Genomic DNA, 13,384 nt, shown 5'->3' with positions numbered 1-13,384 from the left:
GAGAACCTTGCCGCTGCCTTTTAACACGGCCGTAGTCACGACTGCTCACTACAGCCTCTGAAAGACTACACTGGTGCAAATCTGCAACACATCAGATTACTTTAAACTAAAAATTTTAACAACTCACACAAACACATAAACTACGCATCCCGTAAAAGGGATGGAAATGGTACAACACTCACATTAAAAATTATTTGCCACCGAAAGTGCAGCTTGTTTTTAAGAGAACTCTTACGGTGGGAGGGTTGCAACTTTATATACTAAAATGACCATTTAAATAAAATCCATGAAATGCAATTTTACATAAAATGTACCAACATGCTGTACATTACACATATACCACCTCGCAAGATGAGAGGCAAGATAAAAACATATTTTAGGAATTAGGCCGTTACACTTCAAGCAATAAATTCGTTAACACCGAATCCGACAAACATGACAGAGGCAGCTATTAACGTATGGCAGACCGACAGACAGACCGACACTAACTGCCGAACAAATGCGGACGGGAGACAGACGAGCAAACTGGGGACGAGAGACTGACCAACAAAAGAAGTAGAATTTAACAAGTAACTGAAACAACATATAAGGAATCACTTAAGTTCCAATAACTGCGATTTCTGGCGAAGACCTGGCGCAGCACCCCCAAAACGCTCTCCCGAACCGTCCGCTGCCAGCCGCTTCAACGGACGCAGGAAGGCGCGCCGATCTCCCGTCTCACGGCGTCGCATCTCGCCCCGGCCAGACCGACGTCGTGGGTTGGCTCCTGTTGCTCTCGTGACAGTCACGAAGTCACTATGCCTCGCTAAACGGCGCGGCCCACTGGACTGACGTGGCGACCTCACATGCGCCGACAAGTCATCTTGTGACCAACCGATCGATCCAACCGCCAATGCCCATTGCCTGAACAAACTTGAGCAGACTGGCGGCCTAACACATACTAGCACTACGGACGACAGACGGACACTGCCCCCCACTGACCCGGCTGACCAACTGACCGCACTCGCCGAGGACTGACAGACTGACTGACTGGCGAGCTCATAGCGCCCCTTAAATGCACGAGAACAGGCAACTTTTCCCCCTTCCCACCAGAGGGAGACATCAAAGCTGCGATTGCCACTGCGCCGCCACCGCCAAAAATTGAAGGCAACTGCTTCACACAACGCGCTGCGGCGCGCTCTTCAAAACAGCAAATTTTACCACGGCTCATGTATAATTAACGTATTCTGAAGATGTCAAGAAAACTTTGCTGAAATAAGTAATCAGTATATGTATCAATTGTCATCTGGGCAATAACACTTTTTTATTTCAATCTTGTGCCACTCTACCTCCTTCCTCCCACTCTCTTTGCCTATCTCCTCCTTCACTCCCTCTCTATCCATCTCTTCCCACTCTCTATCTGCTCCCCTCCCCCCTCTCTGTCCAACTGCTCTTTCCCCCTCTGTTTCTCCCCCCCCCCTATCTGATTCCACCTCACCCCTCTCTCTGTCCATCTCTTCCCCCCCCCCCCCCCCCGCCTCTCCCTGATCAGTTCGTCCTCTTTGCTTTTTCTGTGCAGCTCCTCCTCTCCCCTCTCTCTGTCCATCTCCTCGTCCTCTCTTTCTCTCTCAGTTTCCTCCTCCCCCTCTCTCTGTTCATCTCCTCCTTTCTCCTCTCTCTGCCTAGCTCTTCCTCCCCCTTCCTCTGTTCATCTCTCCCTCTTTCCTTTCTCTGCCCATCCCCTGCTCCCTCCTCTGGTTGTCCCCCCTCTATCCACCTCTTCCTGTCCCTATCTGTGGCCATCTCCTCCCTCCCCCCCCCTCTCCCTTTCTCTCACTCGTAGAGGAGGCTGGTCATTCTTACCACCATAGTACTTCTATCCAGACTGTAACTAATATGTGTACCACATTTGGCTGGTGTCGTTCCAGGGGCTTACAGTGAGCTTTTTACTCGTAGCTTTGAAGTCATATATATATTTCACATATATTTAACAAATTCCACACGTATTTGTACGCAAATTTCACCTGTTTCTCTAGTGAGTTTCCCGCCCTGCACCTTCATTTTCACACAGCTTATTGTTTATGGCATCATATCTCCTGAATTATGTTTCGTACAATGATATGGTTTTCTAGGTACGTTCAGCGGCATATGTTAATACTGTCTCCGAAATATGTTCCGAATAGACGTAGTTCTAAATAAGTAATAAATTGAAAGGTCATACACGATGCCGCAGTTTTCCACGCATCTCAGTATTTGACGTCATATCTCCTACACTATGTGTCGTACAATATTTTTATAGGTACCTGTCGAGGATTATATCTCCATCATTAGGTGAATTTATCCAAGTTAATTAGGTTTTAAGTTCGATTATACTGTCTGCAAATAGTGGTGGGTATGGAGTTACCGCTAAAGAAGTAATAAATTAAAACGTCAACCTCATGCGGCAGTTTTACTGCGTGAAAAGCGAAAATATAGCAAGCGATAAACGTTTTCTTATTTGAATAAAATGTTCTCGGGTTTCCAACCGCGTCAATTGCTTAAAACTACACGAGCTTTCGGCCAAGCACTCCTTGGCCATTGTCAAAGTGGTATGAGTATTGTCAAGTCATACCACTTGACAATGGCAGTGGAGTGCTTGGCCGAAAGCTCGTGTAGTTTTAAGCAATTGACGCGGTTGGAAACCCGAGAACATTTTATTCAATGTTATCGCCGCGAGACTCTGCATTCATACATTTTCTTATTTTATCATTTTGTGCGGAGTCATCAGCGAGAAAAAGTTTTGTAAAGGTTTGTAACTATGTGTAAAGCTTCTTGCAAGTCTCTTAAGTGCTCTCGCTCTCAAATACTGGACGACAAACGTATGGATATTCATCCGTCGTGGGCTACACTACTTTTGCACCCAAGCTACCACTCATTTGATACGTAAGCGGTTCTTACCTCCACAGCGATGATTTCCAGACAGTAAGTGATACGTGTACCATGTTTGGCTGAAATCGGTCCCGTGGTTTAGGAGGAGCTGTAGCACATGAATACATACATACATTTGTATACACGGGCATCCATTTTATAGTGTATATGGATATTTTTCGCTGTGCGTTTCGGAGGATTATATCTCCATCATTACGTGAATTTATCTAAGTTGATTAGGTATCATGAACGAATGTAATACATTTCCTTGAACGAAAATTTTCTGTCCAGAAATAAGCACGGAATTAGGAAACACTGTTCATGCGAAACACAGTTTGTCCTTGTCTCCCACAATGCCCTGTGGGCCATAGATGAACTGCACGTTCGTAAATTTCCCGGAAGCTTCTGACACAGTGCCAAATTGCAGACTGTTAATAAAGGCCCGAGTTTACGGAAAGGGATTTCAAAAATGTGTTTCTATGTAAATTACCTTCATTAGATTTTGTAGGAAGTCTGGGTCACATGTTTTTTTCAACGCGTTGTGAAATCTGAGCTAATTAACTCGAAAAGTGATCCCTTAACCAAACCGACTAGGTTAACTGGCCCAGCTATTAAAAACAGTGGAAATGCATTGAATAAACTAAATTTTAACTTCACAACATTGTAAAGGTGCATTGCAACAACATTTAGTTGCCATTGTTTATACTTCAAATATAATTCACCGGAATTTCAGATAAGAACATTCATTGCGAAGGCTGTATTGGTTAGTTGATAGATTTGCGGGAGGAGTCCGAACTGCGAGGTGTCAGTCATATCGGAATAGGGAACGATGCGGAAAGAAGTAGACCGTGCCCTTTCAAAAGAACCATCCCAGCATTTGCCTGTAGCGAATTAGGAAAATCAGGGTAAACCTAAATCAGGATGGGCGGACGCGGGTTTGAACCGTCGTCCTTCCGAATGTGAGCCCAATGTGCTAACCACTGCGCCACCTCGCTCGGTCGACATCACGTCGTGTTAGATGTTGGACCTTTGTAAAAGGTGGGTGTTTGGAAAACTTTCCACAAATAAATCACAAACATCGCTGTAATTATGGTCATGTTTCAGCCATGTCTGCAAAACAAATACACGCTTTTGTGCAGTTGAATTTCTTTTTGTTGCTTCTCGGAAAACAACAAACAACAGAACCTCAAACTGCTAGTGTTAGCTGACTTCTTGATATTACGCAGTAGTCAGTTTGCAAACGAATTTCCATCGCATTTTCGATCTGCTTTACTTTATTGTTTTCTGTCTGCGTGTGGCTGAAGACTGTAATGGGTTTGTGTCACCGTTTCTGGTATGTTCTCGGTATCTGATTTTGAAATTCTTGTTCGTTTGGTCTGCATAGAATTTTTCGCACTCATTACAGTTGATTTTATATACGAGGGTGAGTCAAATGAAAACCTTAAATTTGTAATAACAAATCGAAATTTCGCTCTGTTATCCTGTAAGTTGGTAAGCTTGCTACAAACAGCGTGCAGAATGGCCTGTAGGTGGCAGCATAGTGCAGATGCACACATACCGTCGCAGTATCAGTATAAAGATGGCCGCCCCACTTGCAACTTGCACCAGGGATGAACAGTGTTCTGTTATTCGGTTTTTGCGTAGCGAAGGTGTGAAACCTATTGAAATTCACCGACGAATGAAGGTTCAGTACGGTCATGCATGTTTGTCACAGCAGCAAGTCTACGAATGGAGTAGGAAGTTCGCAAATGGTGTGACTTCGGTGGAAGATGCTCCTCGTCCAGGTCAGGCACAACGAGTTGTGACTCCACAGAACATTGCAGCAGTTGAAGCCATAGTGGAGGAAAACCGCCGTGTGACACTGAATGACATTGCAGCATGTGTACAGATTAGTCATGGCTCAGCACACCACATTGCGCACGATGTGCTCCAGTTTCAGAAAGTGTCTTCAAGATGGGTGCCACTACAGCTGACTCCTGAAATGAGAGAACGACGTGTTGATGCTTGTGAAGAACTTCTTCGCCGCCTTGAACGAGAAGGTGATGGCTTCCTTGCAAGAATCGTTACTGGGGACGAAACCTGGGTTCACTTCTACCAACCGGAAACTAAGGGACCGAACAAGGAATGGCGCCATTCCTCATCACCAAAACCAAAGAAGTTTCGAACAGAACGATCAGGAGGGAAGGTTATGCTGACTCTCTTTTGGGACGAAAAAGGCATAATTTTGGAGCATTACATGCCTAGAGGGACCACTGTCACCAGTGCATCATACACAGATCTCCTAAAAAATCATATGCGGCCTACAATCAAATCAAAGCGACATGGATTGCTGTCAGAAAGTGTCCTTTTGCAACATGACAATGCAAGGCCCCACACTGCCCGTACAACAGTTGCAACAATCTCAGACCTGCATTTTGAATGTCTTCCTCATCCACCATACTCACCAGACCTTGCCCCAAGTGATTTCCACATGTTTGGACCGCTCAGAGACGCAATGAGAGGAAAGAAGTTCCGTTCTGATGAAGAGGTACGCCACGCGGAGCATGAGTGGTTGCGCGGACTAACAAAAGAATTTTTTCTAGAGGAATTATGCACCTTGTAAGCGCTGGAGGACTTGCATTGAGCGTGGGGGAGATTATGTTGAAAAGTGATACAGCTTTGTACCACTTCTGCACAATAAATAATATTTTAAAAAAATATTTAAGGTTTTCATTTGACTCACCCTCGTACGTATGTGTGGGTGTGCGCTAGTAGTTTCAGCTCAGCCAATTATTCCACTGCTGAGACATTACATATCAAGAAAATAATTTTGTCTACGCTAAACCTACAATAAGCAGCAATACAAGTTATCAGAAAGCGACAGCGTTGACGATATGTTATGGGAGTAAGTACTACGACAGATACATACAGAATTGTTATTAGTTATAAACAGGCACAGATATGTGAACTAACAACTCCATGTGTTTGCAGAAAGCTTGATAATGGTCATCCAGCCGAAACAGGAAAGGGTACGAGGTACCCTCCGCCACGCACCGTATAGTAACTTGAGGAATACGTTTGTAGATCTAGATTTAGATGTATTTGTACTGTTGTAACTTCCGAACAGTTTATTATATTCCGTAACCTCGCAATAAAAATGTGTCTAACCTCTCAATAAAAATGTGACTCATATATAACCTTTCATTAATTAACTTACTGTTAACCTAAACTGGTAAATCTGGACGTCAGCAATGCTGCGTCATGGCCCTGAAAATTTATTCTGAATAAACTGAAACTTTAGGTTACAATATCTCCGGATGTAATGAACATTTTACAATGCAACAAAAGGCACTGATTACGTATTTGTTTATATGTTCAGATGTGCTAACACAACTAACGTGGTTCCATTAAAAAAACGTAGGTTTGTTTTAAAAAACATACTTCCGTGCATTTTTGTATGGTTTGTATTAAACAATTACACTAGCCCCTCTCCTCACGTTCGGTCTGTGGAATCGGTTCGTCAGTATTTGATGTGGTTTACGAAATATATTCAGCGGTAACGTTAGGTGACTCACCCTGTATATCTGCTCCTGTAATAAATTTTTGTGGCACAGCCCAGTGCAATGCTGGCCACTAGATTTGTTATGTATAAAGAGAAACAACTGATTTTTCTTTACGATAATCGGGATGACCATGCACACATTTACACCAGGCAAATTCACAGCCTTTTCAACTGTAATGTGAGCCCAGTACACACAATTGTGCCTATTGACAGTTCCATTGAATTTGAATTGGGCTTTATCCGACCAAATTATGCTACCCATAAATCCCGGTTCATCTCCTGAACCCATTCACAAAATTCTAACCTTCGATCTGGATCGTCGTCACTTAGCTGTTGCACCAGCCTTGTAATCTGCACACGAAACTTGTCTTTCTTCAGAATGCGTGGCACACTACTAGCACTTACATTACTCTCACGTGCCGCTTGCCTTGAAGATTTTTGAGACGAACGCTGAAACAGTTCCAAGACCGCAGTTGTGGAATCATCACTTGTAGCTGTACGAGGTCGCCCTGGTCGACCTTTATGCACATCACACACTGTTCCATGAATTTCGAATTTGTCTCGCAGGCGTGTAATTGTTAACCTTGAAGGTGGTTATGTACCATACTCACTTCTCCACTGTCTTCGAACCGCAGCTACATTCTCAAACTTCCAGTACCACTTAATTATCTGCTTCCGCGCTTCAAATCTCAAACGCACGTCCGCCATGTTGCAGTTACTTCCTTGCCACTGCTGCCACCTGTTGAAGAAACATAACATTACTTTCTCACAGATATTTAACCTTGTAGAACGGGAAATAAATTGTCTATGACAGTTAAAGTGTGTATACATTTTTTTGACGCACCCTGTACAATGTTTGGTCATTGTGTCATACTATCTATCAGCAGTCACAGGCTCCTTTTCTAATCATATTTCCAAAGAATACTATACACTTAACTGAAGTAGTCCAAGTTTCTAGTCGCTGCAAGCGAATAAATGTTGATACAACATATGGAGTAGCAATTTCATACATACCTACCTGCCTATGTGCAGTGAACTTGTATAATCTTATCATCTCAAATGATTATGGTGCGTAACAAGCTGTGGCCACACTCCCTTGGATTCAAGCACTTGTGGTGTAACGTCTGAGGCATCGAGCCTCTTATTAGATATAAGAGCTGTAAGAATAAAAATATCTGTACCTCACTGAGAAGTATGAGAAGACTAAACCTTAGGTGCAGCGACTGCACTGAGGAAATGTGTTTCCGCAGGCCTGATCACGGTGCCGGCGGGCGGGGGCGGCACCTTCCTGGGGGGCTACCTGGTGAAGCGGCTCAGCCTGCACTGCGCCGGCATCATCAAGCTGTGCGTGGCAGCCACGCTGGTGGCCGCCGGCTTCACCGCCTGCTTCTTCCTCACCTGCCCCAACCTGCGCTACGCAGGCATCACCGCGCCCTACGCTGCAGACAGGTCAGTCCTACTATCTACATGCTTCTTCCTCAGAAGCCCCAACCTGCGGTATGCTAGCATCACTACACCCTATGCTGCCGACAGTTCAAGCCCCCCAGCATACCAACCTACTACCTGTCTACCTCTTCCTCATCTGCCCCAACCTGCGCCGTATGTTTCAAAAGGTCAGGTCTCTGTGTACCTCCATAGTACTCACTGCTTCTTCCTTAGCTGTCCTAACCTGCTTTATGCTTGCATCACCATGCCCTATACCACAGACAGGTGAGTCCACTGCATATACTTACCCATCAACTACTTCTTCCTCAGTGCCCCAACCTGTGCTACGCCAGCATCACCACGTCCTATGCTACAGACCATATAACTCACCCACTTTTCCTCACCTACCCAAGCCTGCTTTATGCCTGCATCACCGTGCCCTGTGTCACAGACAGGTCGGTCCACTGCACATACCTGCCTAGTACCTGTCTGCTTCTTCAACAGCTGCCCCAACAAGCTCTATGCTGCAGACAGCTTAGTCCACTGTGCATACCTCCATAGTTCTCACCTGCTGCTTCCTCACCTGCCCCAACCCACATTACGCCCTGTAGCGCAGACAGGTCAGTCCTCTGCGCATACCTACCTATTACCTGCCTACTTTTTTCTCAGCTGCCCCAACCAGCGTTACTCCAGCATCACCAGCCCCCATGCTGCGCGCAGTTCCGTTCTCTGGTATGCCTACCTACTGTCTGTGTACTTCTTCCTCAGCTGCCCCAACCTATGCTATGCCAGCGTCGCCGCACCCTATTCTACAGACAGGTTAGTTCCACTGTGCATACCTCCATAGTATTCATCTGCGTCTTCCTCATCTACTCCAACCTGTTTTATGCTTGCATCACTGCGTTCTATGCAGCAGACAGGTAAGTCCTCTGGGAAACCTGCCTACTACCGTGCCGGCTCCCCTAGACCACGGGTGCTCTCTGGTCATGACATGCCTCACTAATTCAGATAACTGAATAACATCCCCAGCTAATGATTTATCTACTAAAACACCAATAATATCTGCCTGTACGAACCCCTTACCTCCATGACAGCCAAAGTATCCTCCTTTCCCAGCAAATCTCTCTTGTTTCCCAGTTCTTGCTGGTCAATATATCTAATTTACTTTTTCGCAGAATACGGCTATGCCATAAACTCTCGATCTTGTACACCCATATACACTGCTGGCCACCGTAAATGCAACACCAAGAAAGACAAGAGGTAGCACAACAAAATTTATTTTGTAGATAACATGTTGACCAAGTATCAAATGATTACGTTTACAGACGTCTGTGACATGTGGTTCCTGCCAGAATCAGTAGCCAGAGTAGCCGCCATTGTTGGAGATCACCGCTGCCACACGTCTCGGCATTGAGTCAAAGAGACGTTGGATGTGTTCCTGGGGTACAGCAGCCCAAGCAGCTTCCACACGTTGCCAAAAATCATCTGGTGTGGCAGCTGGGGATGTAATCTGGATCACTCGTTGAGCAACCATGGACCACATGTTTTCTATCGGCGAAAGATCCGGAGAGCGAGCCGGCCAGGGAAGCAATTCAATCTGGTTATTGACGAAGAACCTTTGGACAATGCGTGCCACGTGTGGTCGCACATTATCCTGTTGAAATATGGCTGTGGCCGAGCCCTGAAGGTAAGGAAGGACAACTGGCTCCAGCACCTCGGATATGTAGCGCCGGCTATTTAAAGTACCGGCAATGCGTACTAGAGGCGTGCGAGAGTAATATCCAATACCGCCCCATACCATAATACCCGGTGCAAGACCAGTGTGGCGGTGCATAATGCAGCTGTCCAGCATCCTCTCTCCACGGTGTTTCCACACTCGAATCCGACCATCGTGGTGCTGCAGACAGAAGCGTGCCTCGTCATTAAAGACAACGTCATTCCATTCTGCCGTCCACATCCGTCTGTCATCACACCATTGGCGACGGAGACGTCTGTGGTTCTGCGTCAATGGTAGACGAAGCAATGGACGTCTTGCGGACAGACCACTCTGCTGTAAACGGCGTCGAATGGTACGCGCAGACACTGGATGATGCGTTGCAGACGCAATGTGCTGTGCTATGGTTCGGGATGTCACTGAGCGATCCGTCACTGCCATGCGCACAATTTGCCTATCAGCACGTGCAGTGGTGCACCGAGGTGAATGCGATCGACCACGTCGGTCCGTCGTACCCTCCTGCATCCAACGGTCACATATCCGCATTACAGTTGTTTGGTTTCGTCCAACACGACTAGCGATTTCTCTGTATGATAATCCACAATCTCGGTAAGCCACTATCCTTCCTCTGTCGAACTCGGATACTTGATCAAAAGAAGTTCGCTGTTGTCTACGAGGCATAACTGATCGTCTTGTGAAACAACCACAAGGTAAACACACGTGCCGAACGCACACTCGTCGAAATCGCCAAGCCTTAAATGGCGCTATGAGGTGGCGCCACAGGCGCGTGTGATGTGCGTCTGCGCTGAAATTCTAATCAGTTGCATATCTCATCGCTGCAAACTCATGGTGTAAATTTCACTTGATTCGGATGCTTCCCTCAGGGTGTTGCATTTACGGTGGCCAGCAGTGTATATGTCTTCTATCTCCAGCTGTCACTGTTACTATTATTTTACTGTTATGATTATTATAAGTTCCCATTTGAGAGCGTTGCTGCAGCGTATATGCGACGTAGCGCGACTCCGATGCGGGTATGTAGGTAAGGGATTAGCGCCGCATTCTTGTGTTTTCGACGTGCGTTTGGTAAACTCGGAAATTTAGACTATGGCGACGTTATTACCAAATGCGTCCAACAGCATGTTGGTCCTGTTTAGACGAATTTGGTAATAACGTCGCCATAGTCTAAATTTCCGAGTTTACCAAACGCACGTCGAAAACACAAGAATGCGGCGCTAATCCCTTACCTACATACCCGCATCGGAGTCGCGCTACGTCGCATATACGCTGCAGCAACGCTCTCAAATGGGAACTTATAATAATCATAACAGTAAAATAATAGTAACAGTGACAGCTGGAGATGCAAGATATATATATGGGTGTACAAGATCAAGAGTTTATGGCATAGGCGTATTCTACGAAAGAGTAAATTAGATATATTGACCAGCAAGAACTGGGAAACAAGAGAGATTTGTTGGGAAAGGAGGATACTTTGCTGTCATGGGGGTAAGGGGTTCGTACAGGTAGATATTATTGGTGTTTTAGTAGATAAATCATTAGCTGGGGATGTTATTCAGTTATCTGATTTAGTGAGGCATGTCTTTACCAGAGAGCACCCGTGGTCTAGCGGAGCCGGCACGGTAGGTCAGCACGTTGCCAGCACTACAGCTCAGCGTGCTGGGTCAGAGGGATAGCTGCCCTCTGGAATAACAAATTGAGTTAAATAAATCAACGATCAATTTGAATAAGCGTCATGGGACATCCGCACCGAACAAATAGAACGAAGAACAACGAACAAACTGAGATTAAAGAAAGAAGGGTAGATTCTTTCATTAGTAATCAAAAACTTTCTTGGCCCGCCGCGCGTGATAGCCACGGGTTCTAAGGGGTCTTGTCACCGTCCGCGCGGCGCCTCCCCGTCGGAGGTACGAATCCTCCCTCGGACTTGCGTGTGGCTATCGTCCTTATTGTAAATTAGTTTAAGTTAGATTAAGTAGTGTGTAGGCTTAGAGACCGATGACCTCAGCAGTTTGGTCCCATAAGACATTACCACAAATTTCCAATTTCCGTCCTTGGTCCCGGGTTCGAAACATGCCACCGCTCAAATTTTGAATAAAAATTAGCATTGGCGGTCGAAGACTTCCGGTACAAGAAGTCACCCTCATTCTGCCAACGACCTTGTCAAAGAGGGCGGATGAGCGGATAGAAGTTCAGGGCACTCTCTTGTCCTTGGGATAGCAAACTGCCCGTAAAGACGGAAGAATTAGCAACCATCAATGGCCTGAGGATGCAGAAGGCAATGGAAACCACTGCATTAAAGTCAGGTAACGTGTACCCACAGGACATGTGGCCCGCAATTGAAAAAGTGTCGTGATGATCTGTCCATTGGTAATAGAGTCCAGAATAGTCCTCTATTCGGATCTCTGGGAGGGGACCGCCAGGAGGGAGGTGACCATGACTGAATCAGCACCGAAAGGATAACGTTCTACGAGTCTGGGCGTGGTAGAGAAGCTAGAGAATCTGAAAAGGGAAATGAAAAAGCTCAATCTGAATGTAATAGGGGTCAGTGTAGTGAAATGGAAAGAAGACAATGATTTCTGGTCAGATGAGTATAGGGTAACATCAACAGCAGCAGAAAAAATGGCATAACTAGAGTAGGATTCGTTATGAATAGAAGCGTAGCGCAAGGAATGTGTTACTGTGAATAATTCAGTGATAGGGTTATTCTTATCAGAATGGGCAGCAGACCAACATCGACAACGATAGTTCAGGTATACATGTCGACGTCGCAAGCTGAAGATGAAGAGATAGAGAAAGTATATGAGGATATTGAAAGGGTAATACAGTATGTAAATGGAGATGAAAATCTAATAGTCATGAGGGACTGGGATGCAGTTGTAGGGGAAGTAGTAGAAGAAAATGTTACAGGAGAATATGGGCTTGGGAAAAGGAACGAAAGAGGAGAAAGACTAATTGAGTTCTGTAATAAATTTAAGCTAGTAATAGCAAATACTCAGTCGAGTAATCACAAGAGGCGGAGGTATACTTGGAAAGGGCCGGGCTATACAGGAAGATTTCAGTTAGATTATCATTGTCGGACAGAAATTCGAAATCAGATAGTGGATAGTAAGTCGTACCCAAGAGCAGTTATAGACTCACCTCATAACGTACGAGTAGTAGTGATGAAGAGTAAGCTGAAATTTAAGAGATTAGTCAGGAAGAATCGACACGCAAAGGAGTGAGATATGGATGTACTACGAAATGACGAGATACGCTTAAAGTTCTCCAAGACTGTAGATACAGCAATGAGGAATAGCTCAGTAGGCAGTACAGTTGAAGAGCAATGGACATCTCTAAAAAGGGCAGTCACAGAAGTTGGAAAGAAAAACATAGGTGCAAAGACGGTGACTGCGAAGAAACCATGAGTAACAGAGGAAATTCTTCATTTGATCGATGGAAGAAGGAAGCACGAAAATGTTCCGGGAAAGACAGGAGTAGAGAAATACAAGTCGCTGAGGAATGAAATAAATAGGAAGTGCAGGGAAGCTAAGACGAAACGGCTGCATGAAAAGTGTGAAGAAATCAAAACAGATGATAGTCGGAAGGACTGACTGAGCATATAGGAAAGTCATAATAACCTTCGGTGAAATTAAAAGTAAGGATGGTAACGTTAAGAGTGCAACGGGAATTCCATAGTTAAATGCAGAGCAGAGAGCGGATAGGTGGGAGTACATTGAAGACCTCAACGAGGGGGAAGATTTGGTTGATGTGATAGAAGAAGAAACATGAGTCGATTTAGAACAGATTGGGTATCCAGTATT

At 45.3% G+C, this 13,384-nt stretch overlaps 1 protein-coding gene across 2 annotated transcripts in view; it reads left to right on the top strand.

Moving 5' to 3' along the window:
• Nucleotides 1-13,384, top strand: part of LOC124594925 (solute carrier organic anion transporter family member 4A1) — a 539,939-nt gene that overhangs the window by 473,329 nt on the left and 53,226 nt on the right. For both annotated transcript variants that reach the window (XM_047133418.1, XM_047133417.1), the window contains exon 7: nucleotides 7,678-7,876. In XM_047133418.1, coding sequence (XP_046989374.1) covers nucleotides 7,678-7,876 — 199 coding nt within the window. The remainder of the gene's footprint in view (nucleotides 1-7,677; nucleotides 7,877-13,384) is intronic.

The sequence above is a fragment of the Schistocerca americana genome, chromosome 2 (genome assembly GCF_021461395.2).
Source record: "Schistocerca americana isolate TAMUIC-IGC-003095 chromosome 2, iqSchAmer2.1, whole genome shotgun sequence".
Taxonomy (NCBI): Eukaryota; Metazoa; Arthropoda; class Insecta; order Orthoptera; family Acrididae; genus Schistocerca; species Schistocerca americana.
Note: the sequence above shows the minus strand (reverse complement) of the source record. Positions and strands in the feature narration are given on the sequence as shown.